This window comes from Clarias gariepinus, chromosome 12 (assembly GCF_024256425.1).
Source record: "Clarias gariepinus isolate MV-2021 ecotype Netherlands chromosome 12, CGAR_prim_01v2, whole genome shotgun sequence".
Taxonomy (NCBI): domain Eukaryota; kingdom Metazoa; phylum Chordata; class Actinopteri; order Siluriformes; family Clariidae; genus Clarias; species Clarias gariepinus.
Window position 1 is genome coordinate 2127510 of NC_071111.1, and position 26838 is coordinate 2154347.

The 26838-nt window shown below is 39.0% G+C and overlaps 2 protein-coding genes across 4 annotated transcripts in view; one reads left to right on the top strand and one right to left on the bottom strand.

Moving 5' to 3' along the window:
* LOC128533924 (NACHT, LRR and PYD domains-containing protein 3-like) overlaps nt 1-9937 on the bottom strand; it is a 30946-nt gene extending 21009 nt beyond the window's left edge. For all 3 annotated transcript variants that reach the window (XM_053508159.1, XM_053508160.1, XM_053508161.1), the window contains exons 1-4: nt 9778-9937; nt 745-812; nt 340-456; nt 121-178 (exon numbers count right to left, since the gene is read on the bottom strand). In XM_053508159.1, the coding sequence (XP_053364134.1) occupies nt 121-178; nt 340-456; nt 745-785 (216 nt within the window). In that variant the 5' untranslated portion in view covers nt 786-812; nt 9778-9937. The remainder of the gene's footprint in view (nt 1-120; nt 179-339; nt 457-744; nt 813-9777) is intronic.
* The window catches only part of LOC128534666 (deleted in malignant brain tumors 1 protein-like), a 125825-nt gene that overhangs the window by 82169 nt on the left and 16818 nt on the right, over nt 1-26838 (top strand). Inside the window, 1 exon segment of the mRNA XM_053509112.1 lies at nt 26387-26698. Coding sequence (XP_053365087.1) covers nt 26387-26698 — 312 coding nt within the window.

A 26838-nucleotide genomic window follows, 5' to 3' on the forward strand; every position in this document is an offset into this window, starting at 1 on the left:
GAATACACTCGTGATCTCTCTTAGTGTTCTGTCACATTACAGTGAGAGTGGAATAGATGTAATGATTACTCACATCACAGGCAGCTGACAGGTAGCAATATTACACACACACACACACACCTTAAATATCTCCTCTAACTGACTCTTCTCAGTGATTTTTGTTTTTTTCTTCTGTGGTCTATGAAGAAACAAAACACAAGTTAAAAGTTTAACAAGGACTATAAATCATATTCATAACTACAAACACACACCCGTTAATACACAGATATCTGAGAGATGTTTGATTATGTGAGAGTGTGAGTGATAAAACACTGCACTCATACATTAAACTGTTCTCACCTCAGATCAGTAACACAGTCTGTGTCTCTAAAGTTTATTATCTGACCCATTGACGTGTCACTCTTCATGGACACACAGCTGGGTTCAGGTGAGTGTGATCTCTTACCCTGAATCAGACTAAACACACACACACACCCACTGCATTATTACTACTGTTCTAAAGCAACACTGAATAATTAAACTAAGAAGAATATTTAGTCCGTTTTTTTTTTTCACACAGCGAGAAAACAGAATTCTGTGGACTAAACTGTCAACACTTTTCCTTTCTATTGTCACAAATTATGATCATAACGTACAAACACACACAAACATGATTCACACACACATGAGAAACTGTTCACAAGTGACTTTTCACAGATACACACCCGAGTCTGATCTGTTTAGTTTTTTACACCCTTCACTCACCTCTCGTCTTTCTTTGTGTCCTGTTCCCCACACACACTCATTTTGAGGTCGTATCCCCCAGAATTACACTGTAAGTTACACACACAGAGAAAGTCAGACCAAGAGAGGGAACAACAACTGGGTTCATCAGATATCATTTAGAAAGTTTATACAGTGGGAGCCACGTCAAACAGCCGCCTGGAGCACGACAGGACCATAAGAGAACCATGACAGGACCATGACAGGATCCATGACAGGACCATGCTCAATCCGTGCACGGAATGTGATCCCCCGCGATGACGTAGTTAACGATGCCCCGCCCCATAAACGCCCCCATGCGCTTTCTAAAAAGATGGTTGCAATGCTGTATAATTCCGCCAGATGGAGCATTGACTGCTTCAGTTAACTGCAGTGTCCAAGCAGCCGGTTACTATATTTAATATATAACATAATGTAGCGACAACCTATAGCCGCTGAGAGGCTAAGTAGAAGGAGTTCCTCTGTGACGCGTTCCCGTTCATTTGTATTCACCTTTTTATTAACAACACAGTGTAACATATACAAGAACAATACAGCATACGGCTTACGACGGTCAACAGAAAGTGAGCGCTCCCACTACTCACCCCCTCTCTCACCTTTAGACAACAAACACAATTAGATAAATATCCACCTGCGCCACCCATGTGACCGAACATCCCGGAAATACAAATCACAATTCAAAATAAAAGACAAACATTTTCAGCACTTACATTCCAGCCCCTGATTATTACACACTAACCTGTAATAATCAACACAAGCAATTGCAAGCAATGACATTCACATAATAATTCACTCATAATACATTTTAAAGAATTAAACATATGTGTGCATGTATAAATGTCCTGAAAGTTCAAATTTTCGTATGTTCTATCCTTGTAGCTGTGTAAAGGTAATGTCTAAGTCTAGTCTAAGTCAGTTAAGTTGATCGATCATTAGTGTACAATAAAGTCCAAGTCTAAGTCAAACGGTCAAAATCAAAATAAGTCGGTTGAGAGCTCTCAAAGGTAACTGTCAAAATTAGTCTGTAGATTCTTCAGCTTCAAGAAGACGACAAATTTTTGTAATTGGTCTGGTCAGGCAAGTACCTCTAGCTTTGATTTTAACTTGTCGTACAAGACCTTTCTTGTCTTGTGTCGTCTCAATGATCTTGCCCATGATCCAAGAATTTCTAGGTGCATTATCATCCACCACCAGTACAACATCTCCCAACTGAAAATTACGTGTCTTAACCTTCCACTTTTGCCGTTCCTGTAGTAGAGGTAAATATTCACCTATCCATCTTTTCCAAAATATATTAGACAAGTATTGAATTTGTCGCCATCTTCGACGGGTATACAAATCTTCTTTCACGAACAACCCAGGTGGCAATGCAAGTTCCGTCTTAAGTAGGAGGAGATGATTAGGTGTTAAGGCCTCCAAATCATTGGGATCCAAAGAAGTTCTGGTTATGGGTCGATTATTAAGTATAGATTCTACTTCACACAAGAATGTACAAAGGCCCTCTTCATCCAAGTTTTGTCCTCGCAAAATAGAATTCAGAATTTTCTTTATTGACCTGAAGAGCCTTTCCCAGATCCCTCCATGGTGAGAACCGGTTGGAGGATTGTAGATCCATTTTATCTTCTTTTGAAGAAGAACATCATTGATCAGCCTATGATTCCAAGTTTGATCTCAAAGGGGCCAAAACAATCAACACCAACGCATGTAAAGGGTGGTTTGTCTGGTGAAATTGATCTTGAGGTAAATCAGCCATTTGTTGATGGCCAGGAATTCCATGGAATCTTCTGCACACTACACATTTTGCAAGAATTCTCCTTATGGCTCCACTAGCTCCAGGGATCCAATATCGTTGTCGAAGGGCAGCCAGCATGTAATTTCGTCCATTATGTCCCACCTCTTCATGAATTTGACGCAAAATCAAATTAGAAATATGCCACTCTTTAGCCAATATAATCGGGTGTTTTGATTCTTCAAATATCAATGCTTTAGCAAGACGTCCACCAACATTGACGATATCGGATTGTAATATAGGATTGAGGCTATAGAGCGGACTGTTTCGCTTAACTACTCCCACCCTTCCAAGACTTGTTAGCTCCTCAGCGAATTCTTTCTTATGACAGAATCGAATGATTTCTATTATAGCCTTTTCCAGTTCTTCCACTGAAAGCAAGTCTTTACACACAGAAGATTTAAACATCTGCATTTCCTTATCAATAGTCATCTTCTGTAGATATGGATCTATGCAATAAGCAAAAGCAGCCTGCAGCCTCTTCCTTTCCTTGCTAAGGTCCATCAAAATTTTTCTCAAACGTAGTATCCATGCTACGGCTTTCTTTAATCGGATCCAAGTGGAGCAATAATTGATAAATTGTGATATCGGATCAAGTTTTTCCTTAAGATGAACCCTATTTACCAGAGCGATCCTTTTGATCTCGGGATCGTGAGACAACGTTAAGTCTCTGTCTGTTGGATCCTTTGGCCATTCTTCTGCTGGTTGAACAAGGAACTTGGGACCAGAAATCCACAACTCGTTCTTCAAGAATGTATCCACATTCATTCCTCTAGAAGCCAAATCTGCAGGATTTTCTGAAGAACTTACATATCTCCACTGTTTTACATCTGAAACACCTAAAATTTCAGACACTCTGTTAGCCACATAGCACTTAAATCTTGAGGTCTTATTTCGAATATATTTAAGTACTGAAGTACTGTCCGTCCAAAAAACTGAATCCTGAAAAGGCATCTTAAGTTCTTTCATCCAGATTTTGTCAATGCGGCTAGCCAGTGTAGCGGCTGTAAGTTCCAGACGAGGGATTGTGATGGGCTTTAAAGGTGTAACTCTTGCCTTGCTTACCAGAAGAGTAGAGTGTGCTAGTAATTGCTCATTATAAAGCAACAAATAGGATACCACACCATATCCTTGCTCGCTAGCATCTGAGAAATGATGCATTTGAGCAGACATTACTTCTCCAAACCCATGAGGCTTCACACATCTTTTGACCTCAAAACTCTCCAAACGATGGAGATTATCCAGCCAGTTCCTCCAACGTTGAACATATACAGGAGGAATAACATTGTCCCATCCTATTCCTTCTCTACAGAGATCTTGTAATATCCTTTTGGCAGACAATATCACAGGTGACAGAAATCCTAGAGAATCATAAATGGAACTAACCACTGAGAGAATCCCTCTTCTAGTAAGAGGTCTGTCTTTAACTACAACTTTAAACTGAAAGGCATCGGATTCAGCACACCATTGCACTCCCAAAGCTCTTTCCAGAGGTAGAGCATCATAATCAAAATCCAAATCCCTTACCTTTGTCTCTCTGTCCTTTTCGGGTATAGCAGTCAATACAACACGGTTGTTACTCATCCATTTGGTCAATTTAAACCCTCCATTGGCACACATAATAGTTAAATCTTTGTACAACTGCACAGCATCTGATTCTGAAGGAACTGAAACAAGACAATCATCCACATAGAAATTATCAAAGACAACATCCAGTGTCTTGGAGTCAAATAGATTCCTTTGATCTGTCGCACATTTCCTCAAGGCAAAACTTGAACAACTTGGTGAGGATGTCGCACCAAACAGATGGACCAGCATTCTGTATTCTTCCAGACTGTGATTTATGTTACCTTCTGGCCACCACAAAAATCTCAAGACATCAGAGTCTTCTGGATGAACTCTGACTTGATAGAACATGGCTTCAATGTCAGCCATCATGGCAACAGGCTCAAGTCTAAATCGTACAAGGACACTTGAGAGTGAGTTGGTTAAGTCGGGACCTGGTAGGAGCATACTATTCAAGGTTACACCCTGAAAAGAAGCTCCACAATCGAACACAACTCGAATTTTCTGTTTTTTGGGATGATATACCCCATGATGGGGTATATACCACAGACGTCCATCACATCTCTCCAATTCTGCCATGGGTACCCTTTCTGCATAACCCTTTTGAATAACATCCTCCATGAAGGCTGTATAATTTGCATGGAAGGAACTATTCAACTTAAACCTCCTTTGAAGATTTAAGGCACTTTGTTCCGCAACTCTCCTATTCATTGGCATGACCACTTCAGCATTTCTAAATGGTAGACCAATGCTATAATGACCATTGATCAGTTTTGCTGAATGAGACATGAAGTCCATAAATTGATGGTCTTCCTTTGACATTGCTATCTGTTCCTCATGTACAGTCTCGGGAAAATCAGCCTTAAACTGCTGTTTCCATAATTCCTCCAACTTCAGTACAGCAGTCCTATTCACAGTCACAGAAAGCCTTTCAGCATTATCATCAGTATCTTCATTTATACTCACTCCCTTGAGAGGTCCGTTAACTGTCCAGCCAAGCATTGTCCGTATGGCGTATGGGCCATTATCTTGACTACGTACGACCTGCCAAGGCTCCAATGCTTCTGGAACATTAGTTCCAATTAAAAGCTCAATGTTGGCATTTATTGTTGGCAAGCATATGTGACTCAAATGTGGCCAACGTTCAAGATCTTTCTGGGAAGCAATGTTTGCTGTGGTCACTGGCATGTTCCTTTGAGTGTACACCTCTGGCAAGGCACAGTAATAATCTTGCTTCAGCCCAGAAACTTCCAGATCCTTCAGAACATAGCTACCAACCGATTTATCCTGACTCATAGTCCTGAGCAGAATATTCACTTTCTTTCCAGTAAGATTAAGCTTGTTCATCAAGCTCTCCGTACAAAATGAAGCAGAACTCCCAGAGTCAAGAAATGCATACGTCTTTACAACATTGGTACCCCTTTTTGATTTAACACAAACTGGAACAATAGACAATGCACAGACGTCTTTACCAGCCCCAGTAACACCACTAGATTGAAGAGAGACTGCTGGTTTTAATTCAGACCTTTTCTTGTCCAAAGAGTCTTCCTTCACATAAGGATGAATGTGCAAAAGACTTGGGTGTTTAAGATTACAAATACTTCTCCTCTTGCAGTCCCTACTAATATGTCCTGTGTTCAAACAGCTAAAGCAAATTCCTTTTGTTTTCAAGAATTTCATCTTTTCTCTATGATTCCTCTTGACGAGTTTATGACATTCGTCCAACAAGTGTTCTCCATCACAAAAGAGACAAATTCTATTTGTAGATCTCCTACCATGATCCTTTACCTCTGGTGTAGCAGTAATAGTGGTTGCAAAACTGCTTCTGGGTTTTGACAAGATCGTTCTAGTATTCGCCTTTCTACCTCCAGCAGGTGAAGTTTCCTGAATGTTGCCAAACACCGGATCTGTGAGAATTTTTACTTGTCTCTCGACAAAATCCACAATATCAGAGAAGGTGATTTGATTGTGGCCTTGCTCCTTAAGATCATATGCAACAGCTCTCCATTTATCTTTTAATTTATAAGAAAGCTTTGAAAGGATAACTTGCATATTAGAAGTGAGATTCAACTCATTCATATAGTGAACATCAACCATAGCATTACAGCAACTCCTTAAGAAAAGACCATAATCTTGTAGAGCCCTAGCGTCTTCAGATTTTATAACCTTCCAAGAAAGAGCCTTTTCCATATATGATGAAGCTATTTTCACCTCATTGCCGAAGTTTTCCTTAAGCAAGTCTTAGCCCTTAAATAACCTTGCGAAGGGATCATGTGCTGGCAACTAGTTCCTTTGGTTGTCCACGTATATATTGCTCCAAGAAGTGGAGACAATCTCTTGGACTACCTGCTCTCCTTTCAACAACTTCTTCAAATGAGCGCATGAACTCATGAAAACGCAATGGGTCTCCTTCGAAATAGGGGATTTCTCTGGGTGGAAGCGAAGACAGATTATGTTGTTTTACCAGCAAGGTAGCTATTTCATTTTGCTTATCAATAAGCTTAAGTATGTTCTGGCTACTCACATCATTTTGAACACTGGGTCCAATGCTCTGGTTAACCAATGATGGTACGTTAAGTGTTGCAGACTGTGAAACCTTTGTTTTAGATCCTGTTGACTGTTGCTGTTGTACTGACTGGGATTGAGAATGATTTGGAATCCTTAGTGTAGGCACGGACGGTGTTGCTGCTTGCATACTAGTTGAAAGGGCACATGGTTCCACATCGGAATGGCGAGGGTTTGAAACAATATTGTTAACAGAAGCATGCGATTCTGTATCCACATCTTGATAAACCTTTACCCTGGCCATTGACTTTGCCAATTTCATTTCCAACTCCAATCTTTCCTTCCTTCTCCTCAACTGTTCCCCTTGCTCTTCCAAGGCGTGTTTCATCTGCAGCATTTGGTGAGAGGCCCTTAATGCAGCCAGGTCTGCCTCAGCCTTAAGACGAGTAGACAAAATGGAAGATCGACTGAATCGAGATCCATGAGATGACAACGACGTTTTGGTAGATCCTTTGCTACTTATATTTGAAACACTGTCCGTTGGTTAAACCTCATCTCCAAGTTCCATTTCATTCTGTAGAATTACATCAGCAGGCTGAGAACCTTGTGTTGTGGACACAGCTTCAACAAAGGGTGCAATATCAGCGTCACAAATATTCTGAGAGGTTACATTTGATTCCACAGTCCTAGAATTTTGAGAATCCGAAGGTGCAGCACCAAGATTTTCATTCTCATTTCCTTGAGCAGAATGTGCATCCATTATTTCAGCATTTAAAGCACTTTCATCACGCCTTTTCCCAGTTTCAGTCAACCAGTCTTCAACATCTTTCACAAAGCCATTGTAATGTTTGGAAACTGAATCAAACCATTCATTCTGTTTAGTTTGTTCCTCAGAAGGAAGCAAAGGTAATACATCTCTGTGTAACACACGTGCACCATCCATCAACAGTTGTATTGTTTTCAACATGGAAGACACTTGAGACTCCTTATAATCGCATTTCATCAACTCTTTCATGGACACAATCATATTTTTTACTTTATTCACCTTACTCTTGCGATCCTTTTGTAAGGCTTCAATTTTAGCTGCCATGGCTTTTGCCGTGGGCTTATGCTCTCGTTTGTTGCTATCAGCAGCGTGCTCCATCTCCTCAGAGTTCATTCTTAAAACCACAATCCGCTGAACTCAATCCCACATAACGGCACAATCAGCGCACACAGCACCAACAATGAATGAATGAACTTAGTAGGGCAGCACACGTGAGCTCGTAACACGCAAGAGCAAGTCACACTGCATTTCAATCCAATGCCTATTAAATATAGCGGCTATCACCGCATCTTCCTTAACAGCAATGCAGATAGAATCCATTTAAACCGCAGACATACCTCATTCTCCTTCTCTGCGTGTCGTCGTGTGTCGGCTGTTCCACTTTACAGCTCACTGCGATGAACATACGTTGTGCCAGTAAAAGCCGTTCCAAGTTGCGTCCATAATCCAAATATCCGAAGCAAATTTCTGTTGACTAATATGTAGCGACAACCTATAGCCGCTGAGAGGCTAAGTAGAAGGAATTCCTCTGTGACGCGTTCCCGTTCATTTGTATATACCTTTTTATTAACAACACAGTGTAACATATACAAGAACAATACAGCATACGGCTTACGACGGTCAACAGAAAGTGAGCGCTCCCACTACTCACCCCCTCTCTCACCTTTAGACAACAAACACAATTAGATAAATATCCACCTGCGCCACCCATGTGACCGAACATCCCGGAAATACAAATCACAATTCAAAATAAAAGACAAACATTTTCAGCACTTACACATACAGTAACTTACGTCTTTATTAAAAAACGATTAATAAAACAGATTTAAATCACTCAATACACAACCCATAATGTTTATGCTATTTTTAATTATTTAATTAAATTATTTATTGCAATATTTTTCACGACATCCTTAATAACCCTTTAAGACACGGTAACATCTGTAATTTATCTATAACGGTCGTTGTAGGTACGGAATATAAATGCGGGCTATGTACAGTATTTTACATTACGGTGTATTTTATCTATTTCCGTTTAATACACTGGTAGATAATATTTTAAAGCTTAAAATTTAACTTCTGCTTGAGTTTGTTTTTGTTATATTTTTGATGTTTTCGCTGATGTTTTTTTCGCTGATAGTCTAAAATTGGCATAACAAATCGATTAATAACGCATAATATCTGGAACAAATATCTGTCCATACGGATCAGTATGTCTTTATTCATTTAACCAGCATAACGTCTCCCATCAAAGATCTGATGGGGCATTAATCACTTATCACTACGGTGAATAGATGCGGCAGCAGAGACAGATTAAATCCCCATAAACATTCACACTTGAACACAATACTAACAGAACTAAACAGTTCCAGAGGGTCAGCGCCTGTAATCGCAGGATCACCTACAGGATACTACTGTCAATTACTGCTTATATATTTTTGCCATAGTTTTATTTGGTTTTACGCGATTTCATGTGTTATTTGTGTGTGTGTGTGCGTGTGTGTGTGTGTGTGAGAGAGAGAGAAAGAGAGAGAGGGTTTATACTGTGATTTATCCAAGGTTACTAAAGCCTGGCTTACTACTACTAAACAAAATTATTTTAATGTAAAAGGAAATGTATTTAATGTAAGGATCTCAATCACAAATATATAATTAAATAAAGGTTTAATGTGTGTGATATCGACTCACAAGGTTATAAAATCACATCTATCTGAATAAACCCAAACTGAGTATAAAGGAATCAGCACTGGTACTGGTCCATTTTAATAAATAAAATATGACATTAAAATATTCTATCAAAATGTACCAAAGAAAATGATTGAGTTTATAAAATATAATAAATAAATCATGGGTTGTGTATAAAGTGATTAAAATAAAACAACGCATGTTATGAGTTTCGTTTTCCAGGCGCGTGAAAGTCTCCCTCTCTTCCATTCCAGAGATTAAAAACAGGAACAAAGTCACTTTTACACTCTGTAGAGTCTCAGTGGTGCGCGCGCAACCTCTCGGGGGCGAGCCTTTCTCTGAATGCGCGCTCACTGTGTAACAGGTATAGAAATTAACCTGTTAAATTGTTAGAATTTACACAAAAACTGTTAATTTCATATACCTGATATAAGTTCCTGATTGAGATGAGTCCTTTCCCCTTTAAATCCTGTGTCACCTAAAGCCACATCTTCCCTTTTCCTGATGAAACTGTATGGAAGAGAAAACAAGGGCGATTCTCACTCAGAGGCTGTTTGTTCCTTTATGAGAGAGAAGAGATTAAATGCTCCCAGTGAACCGCCACCTGTGTCCCGTGTCTGATTCACACAACACAGAGTAAAGTCTAACTGGAGTGACCGGTTACACCTGCGCCGTTTACACAGGGGGCGGGGCTAAGAGGAACACATCTCGATGGGGGAACCGCATTCCTCACACACACACAGCACTACTGCGCACTTACACACACACACACACACACACACACACACCATGTCCAACAACCCCCCCCCCCCCATGTCCACTGTCCCTCCCTGTCAGACACTAGAGGAGACATGGAGATGATTTCTCCTGTAGTCCATGATGTAGTTTAGTGACGGTGTTACAGCTCAGTCATACCGTTTTACACCCATTAGAATCAGTGGCGGCCGGCCCATAGGGGGCGCTGGGGCACCGCCCTCCCTGATAAGAAGGGCTAAAAATTTAAAATATATTTTTACAAATTAAGTTTTTAAATTCGGTTTACCCACCAGTATGTGCCTACATGCGATATGAATAACATATACAACATTTCCCACCTAGTGACATTCATTCAACAGTGAATTTCCACAGACAGACCTGTATCGTTTCTGTCATGGGGCGCTGAGAAAAAGGGCCCCTGAGTGCAGCCAAATAGCCAGTCATGTAGCTGTTGCTAGGGTAAATTAATAAATATGCGGCCAATCAGGTTCTCAGAATTTTATGGTCTTGGGGCGCTGGAAATTCAGCCCCAAGCCGCAGAAAATACCGCGAGATTTAAGTTTTTTTTCTTTTGAGGCGCGGTCAATCAGAGAGAGGCGCGGTCAATCAGAGTAATGATGGCGAACTTAACGAGCGAAGAGCAGTTTCCACCTAATTCGGTGAGATCCTTATTAATATACCCGTTTTAGACTGTTGTGTTAAATTGCATTTTTAAACTGTTTTTCTTTGTGTGAACCACTTTGAGATGCAACTTTGCTTGAAAGGTGATCCAGCTGATCATACCCTTTGATGTTGATTATTGTATTTGATACTCTCTTAAGAATGCATGGCGTATTATACAATGGAAATTTGTTCATTTACTTTATCTGTGAAACTGGTGATTTTGAGGAGGAGATTAAATCATTATTGTTAGTTGTAATCATCGTCTGATTTTAATTCTTATATTGGACTAAGCAAAGAAATATTTTGTCACATCAGCCCCACCAGGAAAAATTTTCACCAGCCGCCACTGATTAGAATTGTAAGGGTTCACACTGGCGCTTCATTTAATAAACATGTAGACAGTCTGAAATAACTCTCCTTACAGAAGGAACAAACAGCTAAGAAACATTTATTATCGTCTTATTGATCACAATTCCACTTACTAACAGCTGATTAACGAGGTTTAGCTTTAGATCCTCACTGTGTCTCTCTCCTGTGCACGCGCTGCTCCCTGTCTTTATAAAAATAGACCCAAGTTTCAGTTACTTAGTTTTAAGGTAGTCGAGCGCCACCTGTGGGCAGAGAGGGGCAGCTCAAACCAGCTGTTAACTTTACACCTGGGGGTATTCCAGAAAGCTTGGTTAACTTACCATTTGGTTAATCTTAACCTCTGAGTTGATTAACCCCAAACCCGCATACCGCGAGTATGTCGGTTCCAAACCCCCTGAGCAGAGTAAATCCCAATCCCAATTCTATTTTCTACCCCTTCCCCTACCCCTCGCCCCTTCCCCTTGTCCCTTGAAACGAAGTGGAAAGGGGAAGGGTTAAAATATTTCCCCTAAGAAATGGGACACCACTACAACACTGTTATACGTTATCATACGTATCCGTTCATTTACATGTACACGTACAGTATGGCCGTAAGCAAAACAAACAATGCGTTATCAAAAGCTCGGCAAACTGCCGTGCTACTGAACTTTCATATTTGTTTGTAGCATGCAGTTAAGTGTATATGACATAAAAATATATTTTTGTAATATTGCGCAATCAGCGCTATCCGCTAGCAAATTTTAGCGTTTTTTTTGCAAACGTTTTTTTACAAAACATCACCATAAACACAAACACAAGACTAAAATTAATATACATATAATGAAAACTTGTCATAAAAATCCTTATTAGTGGCAAAAATTCGTTAAATTTATGGGTCTGCTTGCTCGAGTGAGCGGCCATCTTGAAAATTTCGTTAGCCCTTCGTTTGAAGTGAGGTCCCGAAAAATCTTCGTTTGGCGGGCTATCTGGCCCTTCCCCTTACCCCTACCCCTCCAACCAAAAGAGAAATGAGACACCCCTACCCCTTCACGTGAACGCGCCAAACGGAGGGGTAGGGCTAAGTGTAGGGGTAAGGGGTAGAATTGGGATTGGGCTTAAGTTTAATCACCTCCTACTGGTTACCCAGAGTTAGTGCGCGTGCACGGTGCATTTATAAAGACATTTCAATGGATCGACGATTTTACGAGTCAAAATGGAAAATCAAAGTGAAATAAAGAGAGCGGCACAGAGTCTATTATACTTTACAGAGGTTTTAATGAACACATATGAGGGATTTAAGCCAATAATAATGAAATAAAGCAATACGGCTGCACCGGCTAAAGAAAGAGAGCCGGCATGGCAAAAAATAAAAGACAGAGTAAATGCGTGTATTTTAGTATATTCTTTCTGTCATGGAGCTAATAGAAAGAAGGCTGAAGCCCGTCTAACCTTTTTACATTAGAGTAACAAACTGTCATTGTTCTTTCACAGTACATACCTGGGGATTTACGGATGAAGGTCCTTTAATCTCAATGCACAATCTAATCAATGTAAGAATTTATGTGCAGTTGTCCATATTTTAATTTTATTGTCTGACAGAATTTTATTTATTTAATTATTTTAATTTTCCTTCCCAGTTGCCAACAAAGGATCTGTATAAGGTCCATCTTCAAAAACAAATAAGAAAAAGTGACATGGAGATGGACCTTAAATGGAATAGAAAAGGCTATCCATTAAAAAAAGCAAAACTAGAAATTGAATTACTGGAGCGTCACCTTAAGGTGAGAACTTGTGCGTATATTAATCTGTTGTATGTTAAAAGTGTTGTGTATATAAAGCAATGTCATAAAAAAAAACACATTTTATTTCATTTTACTTTCATTGTTTTTTTAGGAAATAAAGAAATGAACTGTGCAGCAGACCAGTGCAAACTTTTTAATAAAAGTAATTTTGACAAATTCTGTCTTCCATCACTTCCATGTTGTGTGCAAAAATCTGTAGTGGTTCCTCTGGGCCTCTTTTTTAATACAAGGAAGGTGGCTCTCTTCTCTTATAGTGGCAATGTTGTGAACAACACAAGCCACTATGATGTTGCATGCCCTCTCTGGACTGCCCCGGAGCCCACGCAGACACTGAAACCTAGACTTGAGGATCCCTATGGTCATCCCCACCTTGGCCCGTGTTCGGCTGTGAGCCAGGTTAAAGCATGTCTGTGGTCCAGGATCAGGTTCAGGGTAGGGGGTCATTAAATAGGGCAGACAAGGGTATCCTCTGTTCCTCAGCAAGTAACCATTGTACTGTCCTGTAATGATTCAAGTGTACAATACTAATATATATTTAAAAAAAAAATTGTGGAGAATTCTGGCATCATGCACAGATCCTGGCCATTTTGCATCATCATTAGTAATGATGTGAGTTGCCTCACATATAAAAAAAAGTAATGAGTTTAATAATTTTAACAAGGCAAAAAATAAAGCACACAAAATTAAGTTGTTACCTGAACATTGCTACTATTTAATAAATTTCCTATTAACATCGTCTCCCTCATTTATTAAAGGAGCTTTAATAGGAATGTGTTTGCCACCAATGCACCCAATTACATTTGGAAACCCTGAAATAGAAAGTCATATATGGAAGGATTAAGTGTGTGTGTGTGCAGGATGAATACATGTATACAGTAGATATAAATAATATGACTACATATTAAATATGCGTCATCGATTTTACTATAAAGGACAAACCTGTCACTCTGTTGAATTCCTCTAATAACATGCACACTGTACACGTGTGTGTAAGAAGTGTTTAAGTGCCAGACATACAGTTGCCTTTCCCATATGCTCTGCATCGCCCATGTTGTACAAAAAATGTATCAAGAGATGTGTTAAGTAAATTAACGATTCCATTGAAAACCAATAACGCTCTTTCAAATAATCTCTAGGAAATAAAAAAAAAACATCAATACGCGGTCTTATAACTCTCTCCCGGCGAAAAAAAACCCTCGTATAATTTGTGCCTCCACGTCCACAGGATCATCATTAAAAGTGCGCGCCATGCTGAATAACCTTCTGAAACAAACTTACCCTGGAACATAACCTGCTAGCGCGCAGGTTATCTTCAGAGAGTAAGTTGCTATGGTTACATACATACCCAGAAAGTTACCTCCGTTTTTGGAACCGAAAGTTGAGGTTATCCACTAACTTACCCTCAAACTTATCCGGGTCTGTCACATAACCTGCTTTCTGGAATACCCCCCTGTTCTCTCTTCAAAATGCGTCAGAGTCACACAGTCTTCTTCTGAGGTAAAGGTAAACTCCGCCCACTGTCCAGAACATTCTGTAGCGCGCGCCATCTTCCAAACGTGCAGAAAAACTTACTGAATCTGTGTGTAAACTCTGTGTTTCAAGCCTGTCTGTGTGTGTGTGTGTGTGTGTGTTTTCATGCCGTTGATCGGGGGGGCGTGGCCTTGTATGTAAAGTACCCGGACTGTGTTCCGTGTGATTGACGTGTGGGCGTGTCCTGCCTCGGGTCATTAGCAGATAACGAAGTGCGACAGAAAGTCTGTGTCTCTCCTTGGTTTCACATGGATTACATAAACTGAGAATATTTATTATTATTTAAACTGCTTTATTTAAAAGTAGACACTTTAATCGTTCTATAGATATATTTATCATGTCAGTGTGTGTGTATTCGTGGAGTTTCAGTTCAGTTTATTGACGTGTTTCAAAAAGATTTTCTTTATTTTACAAAAGCACAATGTTTTGTGGATATTGTGAGTATAATAAATAAAAGTAGACCCTTTACAGATTTAAATGATGTACTACACTTATGTGTATGATCAAACATGTCGGAGTATTTTAAACTCTTTTCACGGTTACCATAAAAAAACACACGTGTACCCGCCGGCGGCAAGTCAGACTTCTAAGGGTTAACCTACTGTAGCTTCCACTGCTCTCTCTCAAAACTTCATGGTGGGGCTCATCAGCTTTATGCCTCTGTAGTTGCTGCAGCTCTGCATCTCCCTTGTTCTTTAATACTTTCCCACTCATCATGCATCCTCTCACTTTCTAATCTTGTTAACGTCCTCTTGTGTTAAGGTCAGCACGACCCATTTTACTTTTTAAATGCTAATCTAATTTTGTTTATTGCATCAAGGCTTTTTGACTTTGTCATTTCTGTATTTAAGTTAAAATTTTTTTTACTAAATTATAAAATGCTCTGGTGAAAATTATTACCTTTGTGTTGGTAGGGTCAGTTTTGACCCAGTTATAATTTAAGGTTATAAAACAATAGTTAGGGTAAAAAAAAAAATCATAAACACACTTTAAGGGGCTTCTCTTTTTGCCTGTGTGTCTCCTTACCTGAACAAACAAAACAAACAAACAAACAAACAAAGACAGACATGTTCAGACATGTGAGGCTTGCATGAGAGAAATTTAGTTTAGCGTTGGTGACTTGCAGAGTCACATCTCCTGTTTGCAGCAGTCAAAAATGAGAAGAAGATTTACAGTAAGCCAGGCTCTGGATCATATCTTTTCTGAAAATGAGGCAGAGGACACAGAACAGCATAGTGATACAGATGAGCAGGTTTCCGAGGAGGAAGACATTGTAGAGTATCTACCAGAAGGCACAGACACATCTAATGAGTCTGATAAGGAGGTCACCGATCCTGAAGCTGCACTCACTCCTGCTGAAACGTTCAAATACAAAAGTGGTAACATCTGTTGGAGCTCAGTATCTCCTGACTAACATGGCAGGGCAGCTGCTGCAAATGTCATCAAAATGACCCCTGGAATCACAAGGTTTGCTGTGCTGAGAGTAAGTGACATCAAGACGTGTTTTGATCCGTTTATGCCATTGTCACTAAAGAAAGTCATGATTGCTATGACAAACCTTGAAGGAAAAAAAAGTTCATGGCGACATGTGGAATGACATTGATGAGGAATACCTGGATGCTTATATTGATGTTCTTTATCTTGCTGGTGTTTACAAATCCAGCAATGAGGCCACTGATAGTCTCTGGGATGCGTCGACAGGCAGAAATATTTTCCGAGCAACAATGTCACTTCAGTCATTTCAAATGATATCAAGAGTCCTAATATTTCACAACAGAAAAACTAGAGAAAAATCTGACAAGCTTGCTCCCATCAGGGATGTCTGGGAAAGGTGGGTGCAGCTCCTTCTACTGATGTTCAACCCAGGGCTCAAGGTAACAGTAGATGAACGTTTTGTCCCTTTCCGTGGAAAATGACGTTTCCTGCAATACATGTCTGTGGCCTTGTAAATTTCATAGTAATAAAAAGGTTATGTAACCTTAATAAAATCTCTAAAAATCACATACATGATTGTTCGAGTATAAATGCCTAAAAAAAACTATTAATTTTGTCTTAAATGCCCATTATATTTTAAGTTTACTTCACTAGTAGAAATTAGCATTTGACTAACTGAGTTATATTTTTAACATGCACTTAATATTTTTGATACATTTCAATCAAAATATTTGGTAATGGAGTAATTAATGCTGATTAGTTTTAAGAACTACAATTATAAATTATTTTAACTCAATATTCTTTATGTTTAACAACAAAAACTTAAATAATTGAGTAAATTTCCCTGTGGAAGTGCTCATGGGAAGTCTGGTGTAACATCAGAGACAAGAAGGCTGTGAGGATGTGAGAATGGACATGAAGCACCTGGAACATTCTGGAACATTCCTTACAAATCCTGGTGAGTAAACAGCTAACACAAGTTACTGTAATAATGACTCTGTCTGCCTGCACACACAACTTTATAGGGTGTGAGTTACTGTTCTGAATCCTGTCACAGCCGAGCTCCAGAGCTAACGATAGCTAGCAACAGGCCAGTCCTGGGGTTCAGTGTGATTTAGCTTGTTTGTTCCAACCACCAAACTGCTCAGCTAAAGCGCGGTTAATACAGACACTTAAAATCTGGTGTAAAAGGAGAGATTTAACACCGAGCAGCAGCGCGTGCATGTCCGGGTTTCTTGGTGTAAACGGCGGCGGTTGTACGTTTACATTACATTTCCATTTGGGCAGACGCTCTTATCCAGAGCGACTTACATTTTTATCTCATTATACATCTGAGCAGTTGAGGGTTAAGGGCCTTACTCAAGGGCCCAACAGTGGCAACTTGGTGGTTGTGGGGTTTGAACCTGGGATCTTCCGAACCGTAATTCAATGCCTTAACCACTGAGCTACCCCTGGCCACAATATTTGAATTTCTCCCGCCAAATGTGGTGATTTTGCGCAGCCAACCGCCACTGTGGAGAGGATATAAAACTAGTGTGTTTAAATAATTACCGCATGTGTACTGGTCCACCTCACACACTAAACCGCGAGTCTGCTCGGTCACTACGACACTTTAAGGAGGAAACGCAGAACAAAGCAGGTTTAAACAGCAGCTCTGAGTCCAGTATAACTTTAGTCATGATTTACAGCACTAGAGGAGGCAGTTTGATTACAAGAAACAGCTTAAACCAAAATCACGTGACTACACATCGCTAAACAGCAGGTGACATTTATGTTCAATATTTCGTTTCTATTTAGAAAGAAGGGAATTAATTCCTGCTTACCTTTTCCACACGCCCGCCAAACGTTTGTCTTCTCAACACGCTGTGTTCTCTTCTCGCGATGTTTGAGTTGATATTTCCGACAAGATATCTTTGGTTTATCTCAACATGATTAAATCTAATACATGTTAAGTTGTTGAATTTCATGTAAATACAACATAATTTATCCATGTTCATATTGGAAACATGAAATTATTATGTCCAAAACACATACTACATTTTAGTACATGTAACTGGTAGCCAGGTTAATTTTTTTGAGTGTGCCTTAAATTTAAATTATATCTACAATGTAAAAAACTACCTATAGAATCTACCCAAAAAATGTGAGGTAACAATTTGCATTAAGTTTGTTTGGGTACATTTCACCCCATATTTTTCACAAAAAGTACCTAAATAAATTAGCTATAACATGCCAATAGAAATTTGCATCACATAATGAATGACGCAGTGCATCACATAATGAATTACTTATTAAAATTAAGTAACATTATGTTTATGCAATGAGTAGGCTTTACCTATTTTAATTAGATGATTTTATTAATTGCAATCTTAACATCCTCCCTTTAGAGTGCAATTAAGAAACATAAAATATACCAATGACCAAATAAATCATGAACTACTGTAAACAATAGAACTTATAAGGTAAAACTACAGTGCTGATAAGGTAATATGTTTAAACAATCAAATTTACTACACAATATAACTACCGAAAACTGTAGCTTGTGCCCTTTATCAGTCAGGAGCTGAGAGGGAGGAGAAAGGCTTTAATCATACAAGTTAATATCTGCTCCTTTGTGCCACCAGCCAGACGCTCATAAAGTGGAAAGTACGTATAAAGTGCACAAACATTCACAAACAGCGCCACTACACTTCCTTTAATGAACTTCAAGAGAAAAGTCTGTAATATAAACCGCAAACACAAATGTAAAACAAATAAGAATGAAGTGTCCATATTAGAATTAACATCAAGGAAGAAACAAAACATAAACATTAAAGAGTTTTCCCTTATACATTTTCTTAAATAAAGTTCTTCCTTGTAAAACTTTTATAAGCCATCTATGGCAACACTGCCCTCTACTGCTGGAGGTAAAGACGACGTCCCACTTCTGTTCTTGGGGGGTTTAATGGTCATTTACAGTCCACAACTTTCAACAATTATAATAATCTGGTATTAAGAAAATTCAACAATGGACCACTTAATAATATACTGTAGACTGTATTATGAGGTCAAATTTAAGTGCAAAAATAAGATAATTGTTACCTGGTACAGTATATGCAATTTAAAGTATATAAAACCAACGATATTTAGTGCGACATCCTTCATTCTTCAAAACCTCCTGGATCCGGCTGGACACAGAGTCAGAATTACACGTTGCCGGTCCACACGCTGTTCAAAGACCCTTTCACCCTTTGACATTTCCTTTCCCACGCTGTCAGATTCTCCACCACGTGGTCTTGTTTTTCTTAGACAGTCATGTGTTTTTCCCCCACACCCCTTATCCACCCGTCTGCACACCAGTCTCACATCTCACTCTGATTACTCCAGGATTTAATCTACTCATGCAGCTACACACAGTCAGATCACACTGACAAACTCTGAAGTGTCATTTCATCCCCAATTACAGACAATTAGTATTTATATTTAAATCACCACAAGTGCTATAGTTTCCCAGTGACTTTAGTGTTACTGAACATAGTTTAACTGTCCCTTAAATACTTGCCTTATCCATATTTATTTAAAAGTGACTCATTTCAGAATTATCACTTTGATAAATTATTATCCTGGACATTTTCAGTGTAATAATGCTGGTACGTCGCACCCTAGACTAATAATTACCTCAGTGCTGAAGTTCAGTTTAAAACACAGAAGGATAAAAAGGTTTTTAGACACTTTAGTAGCAGATTCTCCATTTTTGCCAGACTACATTTATGACCTTCTCACCTGCTGTTTCCATCACTTTAGGAATTAAAAGTTAGGAATGATTTGGCAGGATGTGTAGGATGTGTAATTCCTGAGTTTTAGGCATTTTGTACAGAAACTAAAAGTCCTGACACTTATTGTTTCCATCAATTAACTAAAGCAGCTGATTATAATTAACACAACTCTTCACCCAGACCTGAACTAACTGGTGACGTCACCTGTTCTGTGCACAGAGAGAACTAATACATGGAGTATGCTGTCCCAATACTTTTGGACACCACTGTGTAACTCTATCTGTGTGTGTGTGTGTAACAAAACATAAGTCTGGGTCTCATGCTCACTAACCCAACTGTATGAGGTGCACACACATATGAAACACTTGCATACACACATATGAAACACTCACACATACATATATACTACTAACTGCTCAAACAACTACATATGAAATGCGCGCACATACATACATACTTTTCCGCGCACATACATACAAACTCTTCTCGCACATTCACCTATGAGATTCTCAGTGTAACCGGAAGGCATTTCAGTGTAGACGGACTTGTCGCTTCATTCTCCCTGAATGGTAGTACTGGTTTGTATCATCACTGCTCAATCACATGGCGTATTCAGAACTATCCACATACAGTAATGTCTGAATATTTCAGCGGCAGAAAACGCAGGTGATGATTTGCAAAAAGAAAATTAAAGCACGGAATCTGTGGCTAATATGTCGGATCCTACAACAGAAACAAATACTGTTTTGTGAAATGTGTTTCCTCGCCTTCGCTAATATGAACAATAACTAACTCATCGGAATCAAATGGGACAAACATTGTTCCGACCCTCCATATCACCCACTTTTGTGGTGATAAATAAATCACTCGTTGTCTTCTAAACTGTCTATTAACGGTCTATTTAAGAAACGCTACTAATCAGGGAGAATGAAGTTCATATACATTGAAATTACTACTCCCTACTCCCTACACCCTACTCCCTGCGCAGGAAATGTCTGATAAGGGAACTTCACTCTACAAAATTCCACCATTCAGAACACCATGCAACGTCACTTCCTCCTTGCGTTACCATGGTAACACAAGCACCTCGGATACCTGTCGCTGCTGCTGTGGAAATTTCACGCTACAGACATTAAATATAGATTATTTATTGAAACAAAAACTGATACCATAAAAAAATATTTAATGTATTATTTATTTATTTATTTTTACAGATTACTAGCCTATATAATACGAATGGTTTCTTAATTTAAATTAAAATGTAAATTATTGTGTCCTATTTATATGATGTCCTCGATAATAATTATAAAAAATATATAAATTATTTTTCGAGTAAAATTTTTCACACTTCAGTGATATGTAATGACTTATAGGAAATTATCCATTCCCTTTTCCGCTAAACTGAAGATCCGTTGTTCACTTGTTCCCTACACCGCTACAGTTGGCTTTGTGCACGTGCACAGAAAGTATGTATGTATGTGTGTGTGTGTGTGCGTGCGTGTGCGGAAAGTATGTATGTATGTGCGCGGAAAGTATGTATGTATGTGCGCGCGCATTTCATATGTAGTTGTTTGAGCAGTTAGTAGTATACAGTGGTGTGAAAAAACTATTTGCCCCCTTCCTGATTTCTTATTCTTTTGCATGTTTGTCACACAAAATGTTTCTGATCATCAAACACATTTAACTATTAGTCAAAGATAACACAAGTAAACACAAAATGCAGTTTTTAAATGATGGTTTTTATTATTTAGGGAGAAAAAAAAAATCCAAACCTACATGGCCCTGTGTGAAAAAGTAATTGCCCCCTGAACCTAATAACTGGTTGGGCCACCCTTAGCAGCAATAACTGCAATCAAGCGTTTGCGATAACTTGCAGGAGTCTTTTACAGCGCTCTGGAGGAATTTTGGCCCACTCATCTTTGCAGAATTGTTGTATTGCAGCTTTATTTGAGGGTTTTCTAGCATGAACCGCCTTTTTAAGGTCATGCCACAACATCTCAATAGGATTCAGGTCAGGACTTTGACTAGGCCACTCCAAAGTCTTCATTTTGTTTTTCTTCAGCCATTCAGAGGTGGATTTGCTGGTGTGTTTTGGGTCATTGTCCTGCTGCAGCACCCAAGATCGCTTCAGCTTGAGTTGACAAACAGGTGGCCGGACATTCTCCTTCAGGATTTTTTGGTAGACAGTAGAATTCATGGTTCCATCTATCACAGCAAGCCTTCCAGGTCCTGAAGCAGGAAAACAACCCCAGACCATCACACTACCACCACCATATTTTACTGTTGGTATGATGTTCTTTTTCTGAAATGCTGTGTTCCTTTTACGCCAGATGTAACGGGACACGCACCTTCCAAAAGGTTCAACTTTTGTCTCGTCGGTCCACAAGGTATTTTCACAAAAGTCTTGGCAATCATTGAGATGTTTTTTAGCAAAATTAAGATGAGCCTTAATGATCTTTTTGCTTAAAAGTGGTTTGCGCCTTGGAAATCTGCCATGCAGGCCGTTTTTGCCCAGTCTCTTTCTTATGGTGAAGTCGTGAACACTGACCTTAATTGAGGCAAGTGAGGCCTGCAGTTCTTTAGATGTTGTCCTGGGGTCTTTTGTGGCCTCTCGGATGAGTTGTCTCTGCGCTCTTGGGGTAATTTTGGTCGGCTGGCCACTCCTGGGAAGGTTCACCACTGTTCCATGTTTTTGCCATTTGTGGATAATGGCTCTCACTGTGGTTCGCTGGAGTCCCAAAGCTTTAGAAATGGCTTTATAACCTTTACCAGACCGATAGATCTTAATTACTTTTGTTCTCATTTGTTCCTGAATTTCTTCGGATCTTGGCATGATGTCTAGCTTTTGGGGGGCTTTTGGTCTACTTCTCTGTGTCAGGTAGCTCCTATTTAAGTGATTTCCTGATTGAAACAGGTGTGGCAGTAATCAGGCCTGGGGGTGACTACAGAAATTGAACTCAGGTGTGATAAACCACAGTTAAGTTATTTTTTAACAAGGGGGGCAATCACTTTTTCACACAGGGCCATGTAGATTTGGAGTTTTTTTTCTCCCTTAATAACGTAAACCTTCATTTAAAAACTGCATTTTGTGTTCAATTATGTTATCTTTGACTAATAGTTAATGGATTTGAGCAGAAACATTTAAGTGTGACAAACATGCAAAAGAATAAGAAATCAGGAAATAGTTTTTCACACCACTATATGTATGTGTGAGTGTTTCATATATGTGTATGCAAGTGTTTCATATGTGTGTGCATGAGTGAAGTTTGATTTAAGCCCTATACGGCGCCTCATAGGACTGTAAGTAAACTTTGACTAAATTCCTTTATCACAGTAAAATGACTAGAATATCTGACAGTATATAATTAGTGTAACACACTGCAGGTGCACTGACCGGGCCGCTGCCCTCACATTGCTTTTACTCTATTCAATTTTACTGCTTGAAATTTTCTATCTGAATTTCAGAATATTAAATTAAATGTGGATTGAAATCAAGACTTTTACAGGTTGAAATGGACTAATGAGAATTTCATGTAAATTTCGGAGGACATAAATTTACAGATGAAGCTTTTTAAAGTCAAATATTTCAGTTTGATAAATTCAGTAGTATTTACATTTTAAAACTAATGATTTAACAGTGATTAAATTTCAAAATGTGTTTGTCAAAGGCTGATTTAATTAAAATAATTATGATTCTAATTTGCTTCCATATTCCTTGTTGATGTAGATGGACCATATGAATTTTGTGGCATTTTAAAGTATTTCTTGCAAATTGTACATTCACAACCACATAGGATTTATTATGTATTTAAAATATATATATATATATATATATATATATATATATATATATATATATATATATATATATATATATATTAGTTTATTTTATACGTTTTTTAATAATAAGTTTTAAAAAATCATCAGAAAAACATATTTTACCCAACAGAAGTGTCAGGTTAGAAGTACTTTACTGCCATCTTGTGGACTGTTATAAACAATACACTAATAATTTATTATTGTTAATAACAATTTTAAGGTTTATGTGTTTACTATATATTTTATAAATCATTTTATAGTCAAATGTATCAAATACTTTTAATAATGTTTATGAAATAATAGTGTGAGAGAGACTGTGTGTGTGCTTGTGTCCTGTGATGGACTGGGACCATGTCCAGGGTGTCCAGGGTGTCCAGGGTCCTTTACTTTATGTTGTCTTTTCTCTATAGAACTTAGATAGTTTCTGTTCATTTAAAAGGTTAATCTGTTTTGCCTCAGTTAGTCAGATAATTAGGTTTCTTAGTTAGTTAGTTAGTTAGTTAGTTAGTTAGTTAGTTAGTTAGTGTTAGTTTATGTTGTATGTAGCACCTTGGACCTGGAGGAACGTTGTTTCATTTAATCGTCTACTGAACTGTATATGGATGAAATGACAATAAAAGCAGACTTGACTTGAAATGACCCTTTCGAGGTAACCCAGTGTGTGTGTGTGTGTGTGTGTGTGTGTGTGTGTGTGTGTGCTGCAGTGGTGTATCAGTGTGTGTATCTGCTCTGTGCAGGTGTCAGGCATTAATGCTGTATGACAGCCGAGTGCTTCCTCTCTCTGAAATCAGTGTGTGATGTGGTCGACTCTCATCACTCACACCCCTCAGAGACAGGAGGCGGAGCTCTGTTCATCAGTCACACCCCTCAGAGACAGGAGGCGGAGCTCTGTTCATCAGTCACACCCCTCAGAGACAGGAGGCGGAGCTCTGTTCATCAGTCACACCCCTCAGAGACAGGAGGCGGAGCTCTGTTCATCAGCGCTGATGTTATATTGATATATATGGAGAAAGTGAAAGATGCCGCCTCTGATTTGTTATTTAGTCTGTATGATGTTTTTTCTAATAAGGTAATGTTGAGTGTGATTGGTCTCTCTCTCTCTCTCTCTCTCTCTCTCTCTCTCTGTAGGGGGCTGAGTGAGGGGACACACTTCTCTCTGTCTCTCTGGGTGAGTGGAGGTGAACACATCGTGTACAGTGAGGAGGGAGATGGAAATCTGTCTGACTTTTATTCTTCTCTCATCCACACTCACACTCACAGCAGCTGGTAAGTACACACTCATTATTCACACTAACACATCACACACTTCTCACTACATCAACTGGGATTATAATGTATATATATCAGAAAAAAATATTTCCCCTTCTTTTTTTCACATTTTTTCATATTTATCACACAAATGATTGAAATCATCAACACAAAGATAACCCGAGTAAAGACAAAATGCAGTTTTTAAATGATGAATTCATCAGATGAGAAATAACGTAATTGACGTGTATGAGGGTTACAAAGACATTTCTAAGGCGTTGGGACTCCAGTGAACCATCACTCACAAATGGAGAAAACCTGGTAGTAAATATTCTGTGGACTGATGAGACAAAAGTTAAACTTTTTGGAAGGTGTGTGTCCCGTTACATCTGGTGTAAAACTAACCCAGTGTTTTATAAAAAGAACATCATACCAACAGTCACACATGGTGGTGGTAGTGTGATGGTCTGGGGCTTTGCAGCTTCAGGACCTGGACGACTCGCCATAATTGATGGAACCATGAATTCTGGGCTCTACCAGAAAATCCTGAAGGAGAACGTCTGATCATCAGGTCGTGACCTCAAGCTCAAGTGTACTTGTGTTCTGCAGCAGGACAATAAACTGAAACACACCAGCAAGTCCACCTCTGAATGGATCTAAAATAAATGACATGAATGTTTTTGGTTTTAAATCCTGTGACGTGACCTTAAACAGGACGTTCATGCTCGTAAACCCTCCAGTGTGGCTGAAATAAAACAATTCTGCATAAAAGAGCGGCTCAGAATTCCTCCACAGTGATGTGAAAGACTCATTGCTAGTTATCACAAACACTTGGTTGCAGTTGTTGTTGGCAAGAGTGGAGCAACCAGTTATTAGGATTAGGGGCCATTACTTTTTCACACAGGGCCAGGAAGGTTAGGACGGCTTTTTCCCTTAATAAATAAAATCATCTATTGAAAACTACATTTTGTATTTACTGGGTTATTTTTATATACAGTAATGTTAAAAACTTTTTGATGATCAGAATCATTTAAGTGTGACAAATATATACAAAATAATAATAATAATAATAATAATAATAATAATAATAATAAAAGCAAATGCTTTACACACACACACACACACACACACTCTCTCACTCTCTCTCACACAAACACACACACACACACAAACACACACAACCTCTCATTTACACACACACACACACACACACACACACACACACACACACACTCCTCCTTTAATCTAATGACATGTTGTTGTTCAGCCTGAAATGACGACCGACACAGTTGTAGTTTTATCCAGCTGTATTTACTCAGTGCAACTTTAACATCAGAGTGAAAGATATAACACCAACATGTCAGAAACACATAGACACTAATAATAATAATAATAATGTGTGTGTGTGTGTGTGTGTGTGTGTGTGTGTGTGAGAGAGAGAGAGAGAGAGAGAGAGAGAGAGAGAGAGAGAATGGGAAACAAATATCTGTGTGAGGGTGTGTGTGTAAATGAGAGGTTGTGTGTGTTTGTATGTGTGTGTGTGTGTGTGTGTTTTGGTGTTTATGTGTGTACAATTATAAAAGTAATTGTCTAAGAAAGTGACGGAGCAAACCTGTGTGTGTGTGTGAGTATGTGTGTGTGTGTAAGATAATAACCTCTCTCTCTCTCTCTCTCTCAGACAGTGTGAGGTTGGTGAATGGTGGAAGTCGCTGTGCTGGGAGAGTGGAGGTTCTTCAGGGGGAACAGTGGGGAACAGTGTGTGATTATGGATGGGATATGAACGATGCTGCAGTGGTGTGTAGAGAGCTGCACTGTGGGGAGGCTGTAAATGCACCTGTCAGTGCTCACTTTGGACAAGGATCAGGACCAATCTGGATGTATTATGTGAGCTGTAGAGGATCAGAGTCGACACTGAAGAGCTGTAGCTCAGCAGGTAGAGGGGAACGTTATGGCTGTGATCATGGTCGTGATGCTGGAGTCACCTGCTCAGGTAAACTACTGAATTTCGGGAATAAAAACAATGAGTTAGATTATCAGCATGATTTAACTGTAATTCTATCCAGACATTATTTGAATTCCATTTTGTCTTTATTTAAATGTAAAGCCTGGTGCGACTCTACCAAAGAGCTG